Source organism: Bison bison, unplaced genomic scaffold (assembly GCF_000754665.1).
Source record: "Bison bison bison isolate TAMUID 2011002044 unplaced genomic scaffold, Bison_UMD1.0 scf7180017864183, whole genome shotgun sequence".
Lineage (NCBI taxonomy): Eukaryota > Metazoa > Chordata > Mammalia > Artiodactyla > Bovidae > Bison > Bison bison.
In genome coordinates, this window is record NW_011494755.1 from 656,033 (window position 1) to 679,323 (window position 23,291).

The 23,291-nt window shown below is 34.8% G+C and overlaps 1 protein-coding gene across 4 annotated transcripts in view; it reads left to right on the forward strand.

Moving 5' to 3' along the window:
* Nucleotides 1-23,291, forward strand: part of SMC2 (structural maintenance of chromosomes 2) — a 51,217-nt gene that overhangs the window by 21,405 nt on the left and 6,521 nt on the right. For all 4 annotated transcript variants that reach the window (XM_010843524.1, XM_010843523.1, XM_010843522.1 and 1 more), the window contains exons 15-22: nucleotides 1,905-2,109; nucleotides 4,218-4,353; nucleotides 6,815-6,939; nucleotides 11,063-11,256; nucleotides 12,279-12,422; nucleotides 15,516-15,710; nucleotides 17,588-17,788; nucleotides 20,291-20,407. In XM_010843524.1, the coding sequence (XP_010841826.1) occupies nucleotides 1,905-2,109; nucleotides 4,218-4,353; nucleotides 6,815-6,939; nucleotides 11,063-11,256; nucleotides 12,279-12,422; nucleotides 15,516-15,710; nucleotides 17,588-17,788; nucleotides 20,291-20,407 (1,317 nt within the window). The remainder of the gene's footprint in view (nucleotides 1-1,904; nucleotides 2,110-4,217; nucleotides 4,354-6,814; nucleotides 6,940-11,062; nucleotides 11,257-12,278; nucleotides 12,423-15,515; nucleotides 15,711-17,587; nucleotides 17,789-20,290; nucleotides 20,408-23,291) is intronic.

Here is a 23,291-nt window from a genome sequence, read left to right on the forward strand (position 1 = left end):
CCCAATCTCCTAATTTATTACTTCCCCTACATTTCCCCCTTGGTAGCCATAAATATGATTTTTGAAATCTGTGAGTCTGTTTTATAAATAAGTTCATTTGTATCAACTGAATTCTCTTAGCATTTGCTTGTCTGTAAAGCTTTTGCTTTCTCTGTTGAATCTGAATGAGATCCTTCTGTGTAGAGTAATCTCTTGGTTGTAGGTTTTTCTCTTTCATCACCAGGGCTTGTGGCTCAACTGGTAAAGAATCACCTGCAACGTGGGAGACCTGGGTTCCATCCCTGGGTTGGGAACATCCCCTGGAGAAGGGAATAGCTACCCATTCCAGTTTTCTGGCCTGGAGAATTCCATGGACTGTATAGTCCATGGAGTTGCAAAGAGTTGGACATGACTGAGCGACTCACTTTCACATTAAATATAAAACTTTTGATTTCTGATTAATGAGAATTATAGAACTTATAGAGGAATATAGGAATTCTGCAGGTTTTTTTCATGCCACGCACACTAAACCAGCTATAGTGATAACCGTTATGGAACGTAATCTGTCAGTCTTGCAGAGATGCTTCTCTACTAGAGTTCTTCTAGATTACCCATCAACCTGTGAACATACAAAGCAGGTAGCCAGGATATGTAGTCAGCTGCTGGGCTAGATCTAAAGTAGTATGGTTTCTAGTGAATAGATGAGTGCAAGGAAATATATTTAAAAGGCTACTGTGGTTGTATAATATTTGGTAAGAACATGAAACCAGTTTTAACTTTCAGTAGTGATATCAGTATTTGAGCAGGTATTCTAAGTTCATGAGTCAAAAAAACAATTCTATGAAACCTGAAACTGCATGTATAGTTAAGATAATAAATGGATATTCAGTAAATTTCTGAAATTGAGAAGGCTTCAATGAAAATTATTTACTGTCAGGAGAAGAAAGATGAGTATAAAGTAAATAGGTGGTAATTTTGGTTAGTACTTCTTTTACTTTGAACAATCACCTTAGAGTCTAGAAGGAAGTTATTCTCGTCTTAGGTCAAGTTCCAGTGTTAGAAGTAAGTTGGGGTTTTAAGTAACAACAAAAGTACTTTTACTCAGATCCCTTAGCCACACGCACTGAATGGTAACTGCTGTGTCAGAGGACATTGCTGAACATATGTTGCAGAGAGCTGCTTTCATTATGATTTCTGCTACTACTATACTCCATAAAGTATATTCAGTTCAGTCGCTCATTCGTGTCCTACTCTTTGCAACCCCATGAATTGCAGCACGCCAGGCCTCCCTGTCCATCACCAACTCCCGGAGTTCACTCAAACTCATGTCCATTGAGTCAGTGAAGCCATATTAGGTTGTTTTAAAAATGTAGGCTGAGGTAGATGTTATAAACAAAGGGTGAGAAAAGACAGTTGGATCAAAATAAAAGATTGAGAGATTTTTTAAATTACTTATTTACTCTCAATTACTGTTTTCGTTTCTGTAACTGGAAGGTAGTTGCTCTAGCATGTTTTATTTGAATGGAAAAGTATTCACTTTGGGACAACCAAGTTGATAGTTGAAGGAAAATATGTAATTGTGTAACTGTGTTGATCTAGAAATTGTACTTTAAGAAAGTGTGTTCACAAATAATCCACTTTGAATTTAGAAACTTGATAGTGGCTTCTACTTGATTGAAACTCATGACTGGTATTTTTAGCTAAATGTTTTACTTAGATTTTTCAGTGTTTAAACTTGAATTTTTTTTCCTAAAAGTGAGTTTTCTATAGCATTTTAGAAAATTCAAAAGGCGTTGTAGTGCTGGGTATATATATTAAGTTACTGTTAGTATTTATACTAACAGTTGTGGGCATTATTAGTATTTTATAAAATAGTATTTGAAAGGAAAGGAGTAATATGTATTATGACATATGTTTTCCCACAGGTTGGCCCTAATAATGTTCATGTGGCTCTTTCCCTGGTTGAATACAAACCAGAACTTCAGAAAGCAATGGAATTTGTCTTTGGAATGACATTTGTTTGTGACAATATGGATAATGCAAAAAAAGTAGCTTTTGATAAAAGGATAATGACTAGAACTGTAACTCTAGGAGGCGATGTGTTTGATCCTCATGGGACATTGAGTGGAGGTAGGATTTATATCATTTTGTCCTCCTACTCCCTTGTTCTAAATAGGATGGGGACTTTTTTTTTTAATAGGAAATATTGGGGTTGGAATAATTCAGTGTTTTATTCCTAATCAAAGGATTGACTTTTCATTTGTGACAGTTACTTATTATTAATTGAGAAATTATACACTGTCATCATCCAGATGGAGCTCTAGTCTAGTAACCAGTACTATAGCTTTTCTTGCTCATCTTAAGTCTATTCTTGTTCTCTCTTTTTTGCGTTGTTAAGATATTCTAGTCACTGGGAAACGAAGTAGTTTTATTCAGTGCAATTGTAGCTTGACCACCAGTTTTCCTTTAGGAAACATGTTAACTTCTGATATGTGTATATGCTACTGCTCCTGTCAAAAGTAAAGCAAAACTTTAAATCTGCCCTTGAGATGGTGCCTTAAGAAAGGAATTCTTAAGTAGTGACCATGTATTTCCTGTCCTAATATTTGTGATACTGTTTCCATATCCATGTCGAGTGACCATGTAATAAATAACAAATACTGAACAGTACTTACTGTGTACTAGGCAGTGTTGTAAGCCTGTACTGTCCAATACAGTAGCTACTAGCCACATGTGACTTACCATTTAAATAAGGTAATTAAAATTAAATAGAATAATTTATTTAATTGCACTAGGCATATTTCAAGGGCTCAGTAACCACAGTATTTAGTGGGTAATTGGATAGTGCACATATGGAACATTTCTATCATTCTATAAAGCCCTCTCCTAAGGACTTTAATTAGTTCATTTAATCTTTATAGCAACCTTGAGGTAGACATTACTATCTTTTCTATATGTTTGTAGAAACTAAAGTATAAAACAGTTAAGAATTTGCTGGTATGTGGCAGAGCCAGGGGTCAGAGTTTAAACAGATAGCGTGATTTCACAGTTTGTGCTTTTAACCAAACCAAGAGACTTGGATGCCTCTTGAGTTAGGAAGTATCTTAATTTCTTTCTAGTCCAAGAAAACAGTAGCCAATGTAATGAGCTTCATGATCAAGTTCCCCAGTGTACATAATGACTAGTATCTACAGTTGGAAGATAGAAACCAAATATTTTAAAATATCTAGATTAGAAGGAACATTTTAGATTTCACTGAATTATATGTTCTTGAAATTCCTCCTTAAGTGATGGCAGATATGTAACCCCATGTCATATAAGCAAAGTGTTCATAATAGCATTATTGATTGACTTCACTTTCTTCCATCAAACCTGGAGTTTTCTTGACAGCTTAACACTTCAGCCTGTTACTGCCAGACAGTTATAAAGCATGTAAGGTAAAACCAGTTTACTATGCTATGTCGAGTTTAGACCACATTACAATATGGTAATAAATAGCTCCCAAATCTTAGTGGCTTACAGATTTATTCTATAATTATGCTACATCATGTTACTTGTCTCTGCTCCATGTTATTCTCATTATGGGACTTAGGCTGACTGAAAAATAAATCTTTTTTTTTGAACATACTTTACACATGGGAAAGGGAAAACAAGTGGTAAATTACGTGCTGCCTCTTAAAGCTTACTTTCAGAAGAGGCAGATTTCCCACTTCATCTGCTAGAGCAAAGCACATGGCTAAGCCTGATTTTAGTAGATCAGAAAATGGTCCTGAGAGGAATCCACCCAGTGAGTAAAGAAAGTGAAGTCGCTCAGTCGTGTCCGACTCTTTGCGACCCCATGGACTGTAGCCTATCAGGCTCCTCCATCCATGGGATTTTCCAGGCAAGAGTGCTGGAGTGGATTGCCATTTCCTTCTCCAGGGGATCTTCCTGACCCAGAAATCGAATCCGGGTCTCCTGCATTGCAGGCAGACGCTTTACCGTCTGAGCCACCAGGGAAGCTTACCAGTGAGCAAAGGCAATGATTATTTTGAATAAATAATCCATCACATACAGAGTATTTGTTATCACATATGTATGCCCTAAGATTCAAATGATAAAATGGATTTTGTACCTTCATAAACCACTAAAGATTGGCTGTTGAATTATTTCAAGTGTAAATCTCTTAGAAAACTGTATTGTTTCCTAAATATGTGGCAACTCAGTGTTGAAGACCTGTTTTAATTTGCCTATGTCAGGTGCTCGATCCCAGGCAGCTTCCATTTTAATGAAGTTTCAAGAACTCAAAGATGTTCAAGATGAGCTCAGAACCAAGGAGAATGAGCTACGGGCTCTAGAAGAGGAATTAGCCAATCTTAAAAACACTGCTGAAAAGTAAGACTTTGGTTGGATTAAGCTGTTATTAAAATTTTTTTTTGGTCAAAAATCTGCATTTGCATGGTAGAAGATTAAAAAAACTAATATTTAAAGAAATACTTAACAACTTTAATAAACTTAGTATTGAATAAGTTGTGAATTGATAAGTTTTTTTTTTTTTAAATATAAGTGATGTCTTTGTTTTACGAAATTATGGAAAGTTAATTAAAAGGAAGAAAGAAAAATCAGCCAAATATTCCTATTTTTCTACTGAGATATATACTCTGTTAACATTCTTTGGGGATTAGTGGGGAAACACACAGATACTCTGAAGGTTGATGCCAGAGGACACTTGAGTCCTTGATTTGAAATGATGTCATATGCGGTAGCACTGATTGGGTGTCTACACTAAGTTTTGCAGCCTTATGGCTGTCCTATACATGTTGAAGCTAGCTAGGTTGCCTGTGGAGAAGTTAAACAAGTTTATGTCAAAAGTCACTGCTAAAATTAAAGTGTTTACTGCCAGTGTTTTTTCTTTGTGGGTGTGGATATAGGTGTGTGTGTAAACTGTTCAACATTACTTCTGTTTGTGTATGATACATATTTATGTATGATGAAATATATGTATGCCACATTTTTTTTTTCATAATTGGGTTCATGCTATTCAATGTAACCCTTTTTGTCTCCTAACATTATTTACTATTGCATGCCTCATGTGCCAAGTACTCTTCAAAGAACTGGGAATATAGCAGTGAATCAAATAGATAAATCTCTTCCTTTATCTTACCTCCATATGTGGAGTTGGGGCAATAGACAATATAAAAAGTTAAATTGGTAAAAGGTATGTTAGATAATGCTAAGTTCTAAGAATAAAAATGTAAAATAGGAAAGAAGTGTTGAAAGTTTATATGGGGTGGGCAGGGAAAGCCTTACTGAGAAGATGACTTGAATAAACACCTGAACGATGTTGAGTGGACTCACTATGTGGTTATCTAGAAGAGTCCTTACGTGCTTTAAAAACTTCAGGAGTATAAATGCCACAAACTTAACAAAGTACAGTATTTGAGAGTTTAATTGTAATTTTTTTTTAATCCCTCTGAAGATGGCAAGTGGCAGATGAGATAAAATTAAACAATTTATTTAGAATTCACAATACTGAATAAAGGTAAGAGAAAATAAAAGATAAAAACTTAAATTTTTTTTGAGGGGTAAACTTTTGGCATTTATCTTCTGAAATTATCAAAGCTTAGAATAGTACCAAGACTTTTTTGGGACACAGTATATATGTGGAAAAGATTATTTACACTAAGTCACAGTGGCCATTCCACGATGTAAATTGTATCAAAATGCCCACTTTCAAACATTATATACATGTAAAGCCTGCCTTTTACCTTCATTGACATATGACATTAATCATAAAATGAAAGAACTTTCTCTGAGAAAGAGACAAAAAGATGTTTCTGAAATGTGGAAGCTCTGTCAAGGGAATGAATTACAGACTCAGTTGTAGTCACATTTGGCTTGGAACTGTTAAGTTTGTTGAGCAGTACTAGGTCGTTTATTCTGCAGAGTTGTTTTGTAAACTAATTGTGGCCCTGAGGTCCAGGAAGAAAAGTAGATTTTGAAAAATGAAAGTGGAAGGGTCACCTAAAGCCATTCTTTCATAGACCATATCAGGAAAATATGTTGCCTTTTTTAAAAAATTTCTTTACATTTTTAAATGAGTTGAAAAATGACTGAGTTAAAATCCTGTCTTTTTAATTGCTGTCAAGCAGTCTCAGACAAGAATACTCAAGGGAGTATTTATAAGTTGCTTGTTTTTTGCCCTCAAACCTTGTGATTTTCTAGTTACAAGCAACCTTTGAATTTACTATAATTTAAAATTTCACTGCAGCTGAATTAGCAAAATACCTTCCAAAGCCTTAATTTGAAGCTGCCAGAACTGGGGGACAATTACAGGATCTGCAAAAAAAAGTGCTTGGTGAATGTTTAAGTTTAGTACTGTGTCATTTTAAACCACCAGTCTCCTTACAAAATGGAGGGAATGATGTTATTTTTTAAAACATTTGAAACTGGGGATTGAGCTAACCAAATTTTTGAAATTTTATATAATTGTTATATATTCTATTTTTGTGATGGGGGCTATTATGGAGTTTTTCTTTTAGATAAGGATCAGTGAGAAGGATTATTTTTAAGATAACTTATTTATTCAGAGATTATTAATATTTTCTAAAATTAAGAATATTTCTGTGGATAGTTAACTATTGGTCTTGGTCATTTAGAGTATTTACCTTCAGTAACCAAGTCAAACTTGAGTTTACATTGATGCTTCAGAAGTGTGAAAGTCATCAAAATGAGTCTTGTAACCAGTGGCATCTTACATTATGTTGTATGAGTTTGTTTTAGGTAAGAGCTTGTTTAAATGCATGTCTCAAACATCAGAAAAATTATCATTTATTATAAACTTCTCTTCCTTAAGGTATCGCCACCTAAAACAGCAGTGGGAGATGAAAGCTGAGGAGGTAGATTTATTACAAACCAAGCTTCAGCAAAGCTCGTATCACAAGCAACAGGAAGAATTAGATGCTCTTAAAAAAATCATTGGTAAGATTTTGTTCTAATCTGTTTCAACTGATAACCATCCTTTAGGTATTTGAAGCTCTCATGTTTATTGTATATTTTAATTATATGTAATAATTTTCTGTTAATTTGTGCTTTTTTATTGGGTTGCTCATAGCTTGTTTTTATTGTTCTCATGTACCACATTATAAATACCTTGTTATATGCTTGTCTTTTGGTTTTGTTTATGTTTATAGTATTTTTGTTATATGTGTATAACTATCTCTGTCCCTAATTTTAGGAACCTATCTTAACACCTTTAATCAGAATTTAATTGTATGTGGTAGTTTTAAATTTCTCTTATTCCTTAGGACTATTCACAGACCTATTTTACCCCACTAATATTTTTATTCTTTTTTTTTCTCTTCTTTTATAAAATTTAAAATGTATTCATTTCATTCACCTTTCCCACCCACTGCCTCTAGCAACCACCAATCTTTTCTTTGTATCTGTGACCTAAGATATTTAAGATTCAACATATAAGTGAGATCATATGGTATTTATCTTTCTTTGACTTATTTCACTTCATGTAATGCCCTCAAGGTCCATCCATGTTATTGCAAATGGTAGGATTTCCTTCTTTTTTTATGGTTGAATAGTATGCCGTGGTGTATTTATGCCACAGTTTCTTTACCTATTCATCCCTTAGTGGACTCAGGTTGTTTCCATGTCTTGGGTGTTGTAAATAATGAAGCAGTGAACACCACCTGTCTTTTGATAGCCAGTATAACAGTTGAGGTGATCGCTGTTTGTGGTTTTGATTTGAATTTCCCTTATGATTAATGTTGAGTATCTTTTCATTTACCTCTCGGCCGTTTGTACATCTTCTGTGGAAAATGTGTATTCAGGTCCTCTATTTTTTGATTTGATTGGTTTTCTTTCCTGTTGAATCATATGAGTTCTTAATATGGTTTAGATATTAACCCCTTATCAGATAGATGATTTACAAATGTTTTCTCCTATTCACTAGGTTGCCTTTTGGTTTGTTGATTTGTTTTGGTGTGCAGAAGCTTTTTGGTTTGATGTAGTCCCCCTTGTTCATTTTTGCTTTTGTTACCTTTGCTTTTGGTGTCAAATTCAAAAAATCATCAAAACCTATGTTATGGAGCTTACTACCTGTTTTCTTCTAGGAGTTTCATGATTTCAGGTTTTACCTTCAAGTCTTTAATCCATTTTGACTTAATTTTTTTATGTGGTGTTAGAAAGTGGTCTGGTTTCATTCTTTTCTGACTGTCCAGCTTCCTTGCAACATTTACTGAAGAGACTGTCTTTTCCGCATAATATATTCTTGACTCCTTTGTCATAAATTAATTGATCATGTATGCATGGGCTTTGTTTTGGGGTTCTTTTATTCAGTAGTTCCATTGATCCTTGTGTCTGTTTTCAGTAGAGTGCCACTAACTCTACTGCTTTAATTACTCTAGCTTTGTAATATAGTTTGAAATCAGGGAGTATGGTGCCTCCAGTTTTGTTGTTCTTTTTCAAGATTGCTTTGACTGTTCAGGGTCTTTTGTGGTTCCATACAAATTTTCCGATTGTTCTTTCTATTCCTATGAAATATGACATTGAAATTTTGATAGGATCTGACTTGAATCTGTAGCTTGCATTGGGTAATATGGACATTTTAACTATCCTTCCAATCTGTGAACAGAGAATATTTTTCCATTTGTTTCTGTCTTCAGTTTCTTTCATCAGTGTTTCATAGTTTTCAGTGTACATATCTTTCACCTCCTTGGTTAAATTTATTCTTAGGTATTTTCTTTTTGATACAATTGTGAATGGGATTGTTTTCTGTATAGAAACAACAGATTTTTGTAATTGATTTTGTATTCTGCAGCTTTGTTGACTTTGCTTATTATTTCTAACATCTTTTGATGGAGTCTTTACAGTTTTCTATTTATGATAGGGTTTTCTGTTTATGCCATCTACAAATAGTGAGAGTTTTACTTCTTTCTTTCCTGTTTGGATGCCCTTCTTTTCCTTGCCCTGTTGCTGTAGCACTTCCAACAGTGTGTTGAATAAAAGTGGTGTGGGCATCCTTATCTTTTTTTGGTCTTAGAGGAAATGCTTTCAGCTTTTTACCATTGAGTATGATGTTAGCTGGAGAAGGCAATGGCAACCCACTCCAGTACTCTTGCCTGGAAAATCCCATGGACGGAGGAGCCTGGTGGGCTGCAGTCCATGGGGTTGCTAAGAGTTGGACACGACTGAGCAACTTCACTTTCACTTTTCACTTTCATGCATTGGAGAAGGAAATGGCAACCCACTCCAGTGTTCTTGCCTGGCGAATCCCAGGGACAGGGGAGTCTGGTGGGCTGCCATCTGTGGGGTCGCACAGAGTTAGACACGACTGAAGAAACTTAGCAGCAGCAGCAGCTGCAGCATGATGTTAGCTGTGAGCTTGTTATGTGTATAGCCTTATTCTCTCTATACTCACTTTACTGTGTTTTTATCATAAATGTTGGATTTTCTCAAGTGCTTTTTCTGCTGTTTAGATGACCATGACTTTTATCCTGAATTTGTTAATATAGTGTATCATATTCACTAATTGGCAGATTGTTAAACCATCATTGTATCCCTGGAGTAAATCCCACCTAGTCATGGTGTATTATTGAATTCGGTTTGCTGATGTTTTGTTGAGGATTTTTGCATTTATGTTCATCAGGGATGATAGCCTGTGATTTTTTTTGCTTGTGGTGTCCTTGTCTGATTTTAATATCAGGATGATGATGGCTTCACAAAACGCATTTGGAAGAATTTTCTTTTTGTTTGCTTTTTGGAAGAATTTGAAAAGGAAAGATTGGTATTAATTCTTTAAATGTTTGGTTTAATTCAACTGGACTTTTGTTTGTTGGGAGGTTTTTGATTCCTTATTAAGTTTCTGTATTACTAATTACTAATCATGATTTAATCTTGATAGGTTGTCTTTTTCTAGGGATTTATTTCTTATGGGTTGTCTGATTTGTTGGTGTGAAATTTTTCATAGTTAACCTTTTATGATTCCTTATATTTCTGTGGTATCAGTTGTAGTATCTTTTTTTTCTGATTTTGAGTCTTTTTTTCCCCTTAGGTCTAGCTGGAAGGTTGTTGGTTTTAAAGAACCAGATTTTAATTTCATGGATTTTTTTTTTTTTTTCTATTTCTTTTTGGCCTCAATTTCATTTATTTCCACACTGATCTTTATTATTTTCTTCCTTCTACTAACTTTGGGTTTTGTTTTTTCTTCTTTTTGATGCAGTTCTAAATGGGACTGTTTAGTATATAGAAACACAACAGATTTTTGGTGTAAAGTTGTTTGAGATTTTTCTTGTTTCTTTAGGTAGGCATTTGTTGCTATGAACTTCACTCCTAGAACTGATTTTGCTACATCTAATGTACATTTGGTTTGTTGTATTTCTGTTTATCTTTGTGTTGGGTATTTTTTTTTTAGTTTCTCTTTTGATTTCTAGAATGATATTCTACAATGAAAACTAGTATAGGAAATTGCATAATCATGGCTTTCAAGGTTATGTTTGTACTTAGTCCTAACACTTAACAGTGTATGTTGATTGTGACCATAACATGCTCATTCTATCTTACTTTATTTTTTAATTTATAAATTCAGAGGTCATATGTTTCCTATGCTTTGTCCTATGTATATTCTCACAATATTTCTCTACTTTAATAGTTTCCTTGAATAAAAATAAGTGAGCAAGGAACACTAAGTTAAGCTTTTTTATGGGGTTAATTAAAAGTGTTCTTATAACTAAAATAAAAGTACCATAGTTCTGTGCTCAGTTCTGGTTTTAGAAGCTTATGGTATATAAAATGGTCTGTGATCTTTTTATAAGTTAAATTGTAGGTAAAGTTTATGTTATTCAATTTCATGTGATTGGAAATAATTTCTTTACAGAATTTAGATAATTCAAGTATGGCTCTAAGATATGACCTGTGTTTTCAACATACTATTTCTAGAATAAGGTTAGAACAGTTAATTTTTTTTTTTAACTCTTGCCTCCAACTTTCTATACCTTTTCTTCTCTTAAAAGTTGAATTTGTAAGCCCTTACCTATAACTGTTACTAGTTGGAAGATCTCATTTAGTTGAATTTGCCTGCTTTATGATGCAGAGGAAAGTGAGGAGACCTTAAAAAACACCAAAGAAATTCAGAAAAAAGCCGAAGAAAAATATGAGGTGTTGGAGAATAAAATGAAAAATGCTGAAGCTGAAAGAGAGAGAGAACTGAAGGATGCACAGAAAAAACTAGATTGTGCCAAAACTAAAGCAGATGCTTCTAGCAAAAAAATGAAAGAAAAACAACAGGTAATTTTTTTTTAATAGAATTAATCTTTTAACATCAGCATAGAACTGAAGGGTGGTAGAGCACCATTGGTTGATTTGTCCTTCATCGATATTTGTCGTAAATCGAAAAGTGAGAGATAAGATTGCTTGATAAAGGCTTGATTTTGATAATGTTTCATTCAGGAGTAGACCAAAGCTTGTATCATGTAAGCCAAGCTGTGTCATATCAGAGACTCACTGTTGACATTTCTGTTTGGTGATCATCTGTTTGAACAGACACTGTGAAAGAATAATGATGACAAAGCATGTTAAATTTGCAGTGTTATTCAATTGTAGACTATTATGGATAGTTTCAAGGCTGGAATTTGAACCTGTGTTTTACTGTTTACAAAGAAGGCTACGTGCCCAGTCGCTATTCCATACAATTTCACTTAAATCTAACTTTCTTTCACAGTTCTTTTTAAACCCACCTTATGATTCTACTATTAAATATTTAGCTTTACACAAAGCATTTTGTAAAGAACTAAAGGCTATAATGGGAAAGAAGAGAAACTAATTTTTTTTGTCATTAAATAATTGTTTTAAAAAAGGATTTTACCTCCTAATTTATCTGCTATATAGAATTCTGTATTATTTTTCCCTATAGGAATAAAAGGATGAAATAGTTTATGCAAAGTTCTTTGAACCCATAAAAATTGTATGTACATTTTTTAATATAGAAAAATAAATTTCTTTTCCCCTTTCTTCTTTGGAAGCAGCTTACATGTTTTCAGTAGTTGAGTAAGCCATGGTCCTTACTTGCTGAAGTGAAGTCGCTCAGTCGTATCCGACTCTTTGCGACTCCATGGACTGTAGCCTACCAGGCTCCTCCATCCATGGGATTTTCCAGGCAAGAATACTGGAGTGGATTGCCATTTCCTTCTCCAGGGGAACTTCCCGACCCAGGAATTGAACCCAGGTCTCCTGTATTGTAGGCAGATGCTTTACTGTCTGAGTCACAGTAGTTGGTATGTTGAATGCCCAGATGCTCTGTTTTTTTATAGGAAGTTGAAGCTATCACCCTGGAGCTGGAGGAGCTCAGGAGAGAGCATGCATCCTATGAACAACAGCTTGAAGCTGTAAAGGAAGCTATCATATCCTACGAGGGTCAGATTGCAGTGATGGCCTCTGAGGTGGCTAAAAATGAGGTAAGAGTGATTTAACCACATTAGAGAAATACAAATGTAAATCTCCTTCTGAAATGGTAGCTTAAAGATGTTTGACTTCAAAGGTCTTAGTCTCTTCACCCTTGTCATGATGAGAGGGAAAACGATGATCACCGATCAGAAAGAGTCCTGAAATAATATCACTAATTGTTTTAGTCCACTAGGTCCACTAGAAAATGAAAACACCCAGTAATTTGACCTGGCAGAGTTTAAATAAAAATTAACTATAACAGGAATTTGGGATGATGTACAATTGATTGCTAAGGGCTAGAGAAAACTCTAAAGAATATATGAACAGCAGCTACAAGGAGCAGTCACTACCTATAAGCTGAAGCAGTGCACCCCCAGAAGGAATAAATCTGGAAAAGAGCCCCATTCTACCTGCAAGGCTGAGAACTACATGTAGTTGGAGAACACATGATTGTGGCCCTCTGGTGGTGGGGTTTGATGTAGTAGGGAAACCATGCGGAGGAAAGTGCTGCACGGGACATCTGGGAAAACAGCTTTTGGGGACGCCAGGGGGACTGGCCACAGGGAGGTGCCCAGCCTGGGGACAGGCTGAAAGGACTGCTGCTGGTTATGCCATGTAAGTGACAACCTTGCCTTTGAGAAAAGCACATCAGAAGCAAGAAGTAAAGCCCCTTCCTTCTCCAGTGTCCCTACAGCATCCTTTACTGATGAGGCTTCATACTGTTAAACTCGGCAAGGGAGAGTTGTTCCCATCTCAGAAGCAGGCAGTAAAGGGTGGATTTGGGGTGCGAGGGTTTCATGTTGTGAAGATATTTCTGTTTCCTACAAATATTAGAAATGCTCCCTCATGAATATTGGATACCTTTTTGACCCATTTTTTGATTTTGACCTCGAATTCTGTTTCATTATTTCTACTCCTAGTTTTTAAAACTCCGATATAATTGGCATAACATTTATATTAGTTTCAGGTGTACAATGTAATGGTTCACATTTTAATATATTGTGAAATGATCACCCCAATAAGTCTGGTAACCATATATGATTACAGATTTTTTTCTTGCGATGAGAACTTTTTAAGATGTGCTGTCTTAGCAACTTTGAAATATATAGTCGTAGTACCTACTGTCACTATGCCCTACAAAGTCTAACCACCTTTGGTTTTTGATACAACTTTTTTTTTTTTTGTAAGTTTTCTGTTCTGTATATACTTTTTGTAGGTCATGTTAACTAAAATGTAACAGCTTCTAACGGGAGTTCCATCCATTTAGCTACAATATAGTAAAGTGTGTTTTTGCCTTTTGTCCTCTACTTTTACATTTCCTGTTACATTTTTTCCTTGACATGATTGTTTTAATTGTTGTAGTGTGCATTGTTTTAGAAAGTAGTTCTTTTTTCTCTTCATTCTATTTGTGGTTAAACTCAAGGGTTTTTTTTAATTTTTAACACATTATCAAATCAATAGCAGAACAATTTTTTAACTATATTTTTGAAGATCAGGGTTCAAAATGCTTTTCAGCTTTGTGTTTTGTATTGCTGATTACCTTTTCTACAGTTTCTTTTTTGCCTTCTTACTTGCCTTATCATTCCTCCGTATCTTTTACCATCTTTCATGGACATCATCTTATGGAATTTTTTTTTAAAAAATAGATGTCATATTTTTAAAGAGAAATGTGGAGGTAAAATAAGCCCCTTCTTCCTTGATTTAAATAATGATAAAACCAAAGCATATACATATTTCTATAAAGAGAATATCTATTTCTCTATGGAAAACTATAAAATGTATCTCTAAGTTTGTAAACGTTGTTCTTTTAGTCTCTATATTTTAAATTGTTTCTATTTGCCCTCTTAGGGAGCCAAGAAGATAAATTGCCTTCAAATTAATTATGTTCAAACAAAACTAAAAACTTTGGCTCAATCTGAAGTGATAGATATCCTTGTTTTTCTCTTAACCATTGTAGATTGAAATAATTATACCTGTGACACAGCATCTTCAATCTTTAGGTGTGAGAGAATCTTCTTCATAAACATGTTTTTGTCATGCGTTTTTGTTTTGGATTTTTTAGATGAATGCTGTGGTTTAACTTCCTCCTGCAAAGGACCTTTTATGACACAAACATAAAGAAATTACTTATGTCATGTTCAATAACTTAACCATAATGTCAGGTGTTGTTTATTGCTCAAAGTTATCTTGTTTTCTAATGAGTATGCCTTAAAGAATTCCTAAATTTTTACTGATGCTGGTCATCACTTCAAGATACCTGTTCTTCCTCAGAGTCTTTTAGCAAGTTGTTCTACTCTTTGTTTTCCCCTACCTAAATCTGAGTTGAGCTAGGTTCTTTTTTTCAGATGTTTATGTGAGTTTGTGACCATATCTTTACCAGAAAGACCTTCAAGATCTAGCAAAGAACTTTGAGGGGGAAGAGGTGAGAGTTGGTAGACTAAATCCCAGCTGTAATTTTCACTTGAGAGGGAAACCGATGGTAGTAAAAGAGTGAGAAGTTTTTCTTTGTGCCACAGATCTGTTTCTTCAAAAAGGTTTCTCTTCCTCTTCCATATCTCTGTTTTAACCCCTGTGCTAGAACCAAACACTCTGACCTTTTGTTGCACTGTCAGAGGCCTTATGGCTTACTTCTATAGAAGGGAAAGGAACCAATGCCAGCTTACCTTACTTCCACCCCCTTTCTTTGCCTTCATAATAAATGGCATTTGGGGTGTCTGTCATATTATTTTGTAACCACCACCAGAATCCCACTCTTTTGAGAGAGACCTTACAGGGCAAATCCCAGTAACCCCTCCTCCACCTGCTGCTGCTGCTGCTAAGTCGCTTCAGTCATGTCCGACTCTGCACCTAGGTGATCCCAATTATACTGTGTCACAGGGACTTTGTTGCTTCCAGCATGAACAATGCATCTCATCCCTTTTTTCCTAGTGGTAATACAAGTTTTATTTGTAAATGTGTTAGTCATGTTCATGGAGATATAAAGTGTAGAAGGTTAGATGACACATTGCCATCTTGTCTAGAAGTCTGTTGGATGATCTTTCAGTAAACGAAAAAATGTCTCTGTCTTACCTTGCTGTATGTTGTCTTGTAATTCTTCATTTCAGGAGTTAGTAAATAAAGCTCAAGAAGAGGTAAGCAAGCAAAAAGAAGTGATAACAGCCCAAGACAACATAATTAAAGCTAAATATGCAGAAATAGCACAACACAAGGAGCAAAACAATGAATCTCAGCTTAAAATTAAGGAACTGGACCATAACATCAGCAAACATAAGCGGGAAGCTGAAGATGCTGCTGCAAAGGCATGTTTGTATTGTTCATTTTTATTCTTAATCACATTTTTGCCTCTGGGTTTTTGAAATGTTCTGGTAAAATGCTCAGTGAAGAACTTACTGTAAATGGCAGAACTACTGTGTAACAATTTTGAGGCATACAACTATGACTGCTTCTCAGCACTCACCAAATGGCAAAAATGTTTTATTTTTATATTTAATTTCAGGGGCTTTATTCTCATCTCCAATATGTTTGAGTGGTCTCCCATGGAAATGACTTTTTTTAATCCCCAGTTGTTCATAGAACTAATTACTAATGTATTAATAGTAGTAATATATATTCTTTACCTAATTGTAAATTGAATTTAGGGAACTCACAGAGAAATATACACAAGGAACTTCTGAAGTAAGGACTTAGTTGGTTTAGGATATCCTTATGAGGATGAGTATAGTCAGTGTTTGAAGTCTCATTTGAAATCTGACGTTTTGCCTAGTAGTGTCTTGGAAGTTATCCCACAGTTTTTTGGTCATTCTTAATTAAAATTTCTTTCATGTATCTCAGTAACCTAAGTACTTTAAAGAAAATACATAGTTCTGCAGGAATTCGTTGCTTAGTTAAGGAGGCTTCATTTATGTGGTTTTAATAATTCACTCATCTTGTTTTCTTACTGGTCTGTAACAGTTTGGAGCCTTTTAAATCTTCTTTAGCATCATAAAAGTACAAGAGATTTAATTTCAAAAAGATGAGAACATACAAAACAGTCTTCCACCCTTTTCTGCAAGAGCCATGAGTGCCTGTTCAGGTTCATTACTTTGTTTAAAAAGCCTTTTTTTAATGACCACATGATAATATCCTAATATTTTATTAGTATTGATTTCCCATTTGCCTAGTAGCCTAGTATTAGTGAATTCACTGAACTATTACCAATGCTAATATTACTGTTAATAGGTTTTTTTTTTAAACACAATTGAAAATACTAGTATTGGTGGTTGCTAGGGGATTCTATTTACAGTTAAGTGAAGAGGGTAGAAAGAGTGACTTGCAAGCAGAACTGCTAAAAAGTCAAGTATTCTTTAAAATACATAGTTTATCAAATATTTATTGTATACTTATACCAGGCACTAAAGATGCAAGAATGAGCAACATGCCACAGAATGTGTTCATGGAGCTCACAGATGGGCAGGAAAAAAAGATAGACTAGAAATGACCATATTACTTTGGAGTCTGGTGGTGTGATTGTACTCATGGAATTAATAAGGATGATTGACAGGGATTAGCTTTCAGCAGTCAATACCAATCTTAAACAGTTAGAGTAGAAGAAAGTCTTCCTTAAGCACTATAATTAAAAATCCTTAATGGTTATATTATATGAGTATTTGACTGTGCCTTGTCAAAGAGGGTAGCGAGGGGATGGAGTCAATATTTAAGGTAATGTTTTACTTAGATTATAATTTCAAGAATTATTAGGTACCAGTCACAATTAGGCTTTCATGATTTTACAGTATCTATGACTTAAATATTCATATAAGACTAAACTTTCACAAGTTGTTTTTTTGAAGTAATACATTGAATTTGGTAAAATCTGGAGCCTCATCTCATTATAATGGCAATGTTTACACACACACACACACACACACATACTTCTTAACTATTTCTCTTGAGTTCACATTTATTTTGATGCTTAAGTAATATCTTTTTCTGTTTCTATTTTTTTTAGCCTATCCTCTAGATAAAAATATTCATACTTATAGGTTCACAATCAACAATGAGTCTCATTTTTTTTCAAATGAGTCATTGTGAGATTTTTCCCAAAAATGTTTGTAAAAATTAGTAAATATTTAAGAAACTAATTTTTAAATATAGGTTTGTGAGCAATGATATCATTCTATTATCATCTTGTGGCTAGGTATCCAAAATGTTGAAAGACTATGACTGGATTACTGTAGAAAAACACCTCTTTGGGCAACCCAATAGCACCTATGATTTCAAAGCTAACAATCCAAAAGAAGCTGGTGAGAGACTTCAGAAGTTGCAAGAAATGAAGGAGAAACTAGGAAGAAATGTCAACATGAGAGCCATGAATGTACTGACTGAAGCTGAAGAGCGTGTAAGTCACTTTGCTATGACTATGGCCACTTTAAAACATGAGTAGCCTTGATGGGTTTTTATGACCCCTGGTGTGTGTGTGCTCAGTCTGCGGCCCATGGACTGTAGCCCGCTAGGCTCCTCTGTCCTTGGGATTCTCCAGGCAAGAATACTGGAGTGGGTTGCCATTCCTGTCTCCAGCAGATATGACCCCTGAGACAATTATTAGAGTCAGCCTAATAATTTAGACTTAAATTTTAGATTTAAAATCTTTGTTTTATGCTTTCGAAACTTTGTTTTGTGTTTTCCTTTTCTTCTTTTTTAGTTATTTCTTTTCTTCTTTCTTTCTTTTTGTTTCATCAGTTACATGTTCTGTTGTGCTTAAATGACTTTTCCACTGGCCTTTCCTTTTGCTGTGAACGTCTTCAGCCCCTTTCTTATTTTTGGTTTAAATAAAAACACTTTCGATCTTGTTAACTCCTCACATTTTTATCATTTCTTTCACTTGTCTTTTTGAAAGGCTTTGAAGAAGACTACAGGATTTCCCCACTATCCAAAAAGTAGGGCATTCCTTTGAAACCCTTCCTATGCCGAAATGGTATAAAGCAAAGAAGCAATTACCATAGGGCCCATCTTGCTAACAGATGCACAGAGCAAACTGAGATAAAGCACAGATGCTCACAGACACAGTTCAGAGCTCTCGGAGGAGGCTTGCTGCTGAGATGCTCAGTGTTGTTCCCAGGAGGAGCCTGATGGTGCCACTCTCACTGCTTAGGGTGTGTGCTGCTTCTGTAAGAAACGGCTCACTGCAGAACACATGCTGAACATTATTTGTGCTTTTTACCTTTTCTTGCAAAAGTAGTGATATAAAATGAACTTTGGAAAAGTGAGGGAATACCTGTCTGTTCTAACCAGTGTCTTCCTTTGATTCCAGTGTATTGCAAGAACCATTACATAAGTAAACGACTAAAATTGTTATATACATTAACACTGTTTTACTAATCTGTAAATCCGGCAGCATCTTCTCTGTTTTAATGCTCTCAGTTACTTGATGGTGTTATCCATCTCCCTAACCTTTTACAGTCTGCATGTCACTAGAAAAACCCAAAGGGGAAAGCAGTTCTATTCTTTATGGCCCCACAGGAAATAGCAATCTGAGTAATTTTATATTTTGCCCTGTATCTTCTTTAATTCTGTAAAACTGAATTTGCATAACAGTTAATGAGAGTGCTGTAAAAGTGAGTACCTATGAGCTCCATCACTTTTAACAAATTTTTTGGTAATGGGTTTCTTAAAGCTCTTACTGACATTAGTATCTACAAAGAATCTATATTATGTTAGATACTAAACAGATTAATAACGCACATACTGTAATCTTTCTGTTAAATATTCCTGCTGGTTTTCGTTTCTCCATTAAATCTTTGCAATATATGGCACCTTCGTGGAAGGGAAATATTTTGTCTGAATTTGAGCTGCTTAACATCGTGAAATTTGTTTCCTTATACTTGTTTGCTTTTATTATATAATAATAACTTGAGCTAGTTTTTTGTTGTTTTTTTTTTTCTAATTTTACCAACTCCCATCTCCATATCAGAGAGGAAGGGCCTGTATTGTTGATCAGTGGTTCACCTTTTGTTTTTTTGTTATTGTATTTTGGGTCACCCCATGTAAGAAAATATATGGAATTATGCAAGGAACAGGATAAAAGTGTGGCCAAGCTCCTAAAACCTTTTCTCCGCAAAGGAGAGGGGCAGCAAGGAAACTAGCAAGACTGGCTGGAGTTTTTCAGGGAGAATATGAAGCCACCTTGAAATGCGAGGCTGTGAGGAGAAATAAGTTAAAAGGGTTTTTAGAAAGTTCTGCTGCTCCTCATGATTTGATTATCCCTCTGTAGTCTCCCAAATTTTTTTTTCAATAAATTTCTTCATTAACCAGAGAAGGCCACTCTGAGAATGAGATGTTGGAGTGGAAACTTGAAGTGCCAGTTAATGTCTGAAGTAGAGGAAGAACAGTGCAGGGGCCACAGGGCTATGGTGAGCTTATGTTCAGGAAACTGAAAATAAGACCATATGGCTGGAGCCTGGGGAGGAGTGTGTCACCAAAAGTTCAGAGATAAACAGGAGCCAAATTATGTAGGACTTTATACATCGTGGTGAAGAGTTAAAAAGATTAAAACCTTTATGTCACTGCTAAGACTAACCTTGCATGCAAGGCTACTTTTGAGTTTACATGACAAATACTCCTTTTTTTGCCTTGGCTACTGGGTAGATAAGGGACTATAAGTGGAGTTAAAATGTTTCAAGAGTTTGTGCTATAAATTCTCAGCTGTAGTAATTGAATTTTACATATAGATGTGTTTACTTTCCTCAGTGGCTTACGTTGTAACTCAATGTAGTGTATCTTTTTGGTAAGAAGGAGTTGTATGTATTGCATATAAAAATAGTAAAATCTCTTTATTCTTGACTGAATCCTAAAATACAAATTTTTTGGTTTTCTCAATTAAGTCTGCTTTTTATCTTACTAGTATAATGACTTGATGAAGAAGAAGAGAATTGTGGAAAACGACAAATCCAAAATCCTGGCAACTATAGAAGACCTTGACCAGAAGAAAAACCAAGCCATAAATATTGCTTGGCAAAAGGTATTTGAACCCCAAAATATTATCGTTTATTCTGTATGAGGCAAAGATGGAAGATGACATCATGTTAATAGCGTTGTACTCTAAGATAAATTTGAAGCAACAGCTTTGTGTTTGAATGAGGCACATGCTCATACCTTAAAACCTTGTAGACTTTTTAAAGCATTTGTCCTTTTGGACTTAACTGCTGCTACTGCCATTATGGTCTCATCGTCTGCTTGTTTGGTTCTTATACTACATGAAGTTAACTTTGTAGATTTCTCTCCATCACTTGCTAATTCTGGGTTACCTTTAAAGGGGACAGTATTTGCCCTCTTTCTCATGAGATCATAGGTTCTAATATTGGACAGTATTCTAAGGTTTCTTCCAAATATCTGCCATACTCTTACTCATCCTCTGCTTAAAACTGGAAGCATTGTTTCACATTGCAAAAGTGCGAATTGTTGGAATGCTTCTCCAAAGGACCCCTTCAGTTGTAACCTCTGTCAAACATTAGTGCTAAGAATATTTCCATAGCAAGATTGTATTCCACTTACAAGTTATTGTGTTTCAGAATTCATAAGTATTATACATTCTTAGGTTTTTTAGCACATCATTTTTATAATGTTAGATTTATAATTATAAAATTATTTTTATGTAAGTATAATAATTTATTAACAGACCATTTGCTCTTATTTTACATGAATTATCTTAAAATAATTCCATAATTTTGATGATTATTATCTCTATTTTATAAATGAAGAAACTAAAGCTTAGAAAGTTGAAATTAGCCTAAGATCATAATAGTCAAAAGGTAGGAAAACTGGAATTCTCTTTTCCTAAATTAGAACTTAAGTTAAAATTACCTTTTGTTGCTCTTTAGGAATTAGAACTGGTTAATTGGGAAGTCAGTATTTCCAGGATTCATATTCAACAAAATCCCAAATAACCATTTTGGTTTTGTTCTATGACAACTTCAGCAGATTTCAAGGTTCCTTACTGTTATTTCTACTTCTTTGGCTGCATAGATTTGTCTCCGTTAGCATAATCCTTAGCTTCTTCTGTAAAGTTTTCCTACCATAACAAAAGACTGCTAGTCAAAAGCTTTCATAGATACTGTGTTGTTTGGCACTTTAGTAAGCCTGGGCCTCTAGGATAAACTGGGCACTTTTCCACTTTTTCTCTTTTTAATTTTGCAGGAACTTTATTTTTGATAATGGCAGAATCTTTTTCATTTGGATTATTTTTCCTGCTCTACAACTTATTTTCAGTGTTCCATCTCCCTGTAGTATTTCTGTCATTTAAAAAATGCTTGTACAACATTTGGATTTAACACTAGATCTGAGATTCTGTCTCTTGGTTTCGCCATGATTCCTGGATTTAATTCGAGTACAAATTTATATTTTAAACTGATTTTTCTTCAGTCTCCAAAGTTCTCCCGAACCAAGTAAATTTACTGAGTGCTTATTATATATGTCAGACACTATTCTTATATTAATTTTCCTATTTAATTCTCAACAGTAACCTAATGAGATAGGTATTATTATCAGCATTCCATACTTCCTTATGGCTTTAAGTGTACTTCCTTCACAACACCAGAGTATTTTATAAACTGGTTTTATTTTTGTTTCCTTCTTAACCTGATTGGATTTTCAATATTCAACTTATTTCCTGTCTATGATAGGGCTGTATTCTTCTCTACCTGTTACCCGATAAGATTCTTTTTTCCCTTTTGAATAATCCACATGGGATCCCATGGTCATCTTTTGGATTTATTAGCATTCCACTGTCTTAATTTGAGCTGTCTTTCTCCTGTCTGGTCAAAAAATTTCAGGTGTTTATAGACACTATGTTATCTTCCATCTTTCCCCCATAAAAAGTGGACCTCTCCCCATTGTAATGAACCTTGTGTAGCTCTGGAAGTCTATCCTAGATAAAACTAGAATCTACTTTCTCTGTGTAGGCTATTAGCATGTATGCAGTTGTTCTTAAAATATGTGTTCCTTAGCAAATTTTTATTTAGGAGACTGTTTAAGTCTAGGAGATTTCCTTATTACTACGGATATTCATAAAATATATACTTGCATTTGAATTTTATACTTAAATAGAGAACTTGGCTGTCATATATCTTTGTTGGGGGGGGTGTGCATGCATGTATACACTCAATTTTGTCTGGTGAACCTCTAAGATTATTAGTCATGTCTGAAGACAGATGGCTGAATTCTCAAATGTGTATGCACAGAAATTACTCAGTTACAGCCTAGAATATTGGTCCTAAATCTCTGTGTAATCTCCTGCTGCAACTTTATGGGGATAGGCCAAATAGCTTCTTCAGCTTTTTTCTTTTGGGGCTCAGTCCTGTTCCTGTCCCTTGAAGATCTGTGAAAAGTATAGAAAAGAACCATTGAACACCTTTAACAGATCTGTTTTGATTTCATGCCTCTTTTTCTCCTAGACTTCACTCTGATCTTAAGCTTTTTAAAGTTAGCTAATAATGACAGGCTTGTCTTACCATATCAGTCAACAGAAAACAAATTATACCAAAAAAAGTTTTTGTTTTTCTCCACCAGCTGAAAATTCAATCTCCTATATTATCCAATTGTGTGTCTCTGAGGATTCCTGCAACCATGGCCGCCTGTTGTATCAAACGTCATCTTAGTGTTAGAGGTACAGCCTGTAGTTTCCCCTCAAAGTTTGAGCAAGCTCAGTAAATGATTTCTGTGAAGAGACACATAAATTTATCACAGCCTTATACTCTTGTCGCAACCACTGGGCTCTAATGTTGCGATGTTGTATTGCTAGCAGCTATAGACAATACATGAATGAATGGGCATGACCAGATTTGTCATATGGACCATAATTTGCCAACCTCAAAACAAGAGTAACAGATAAAAAAAAATATAAAAAA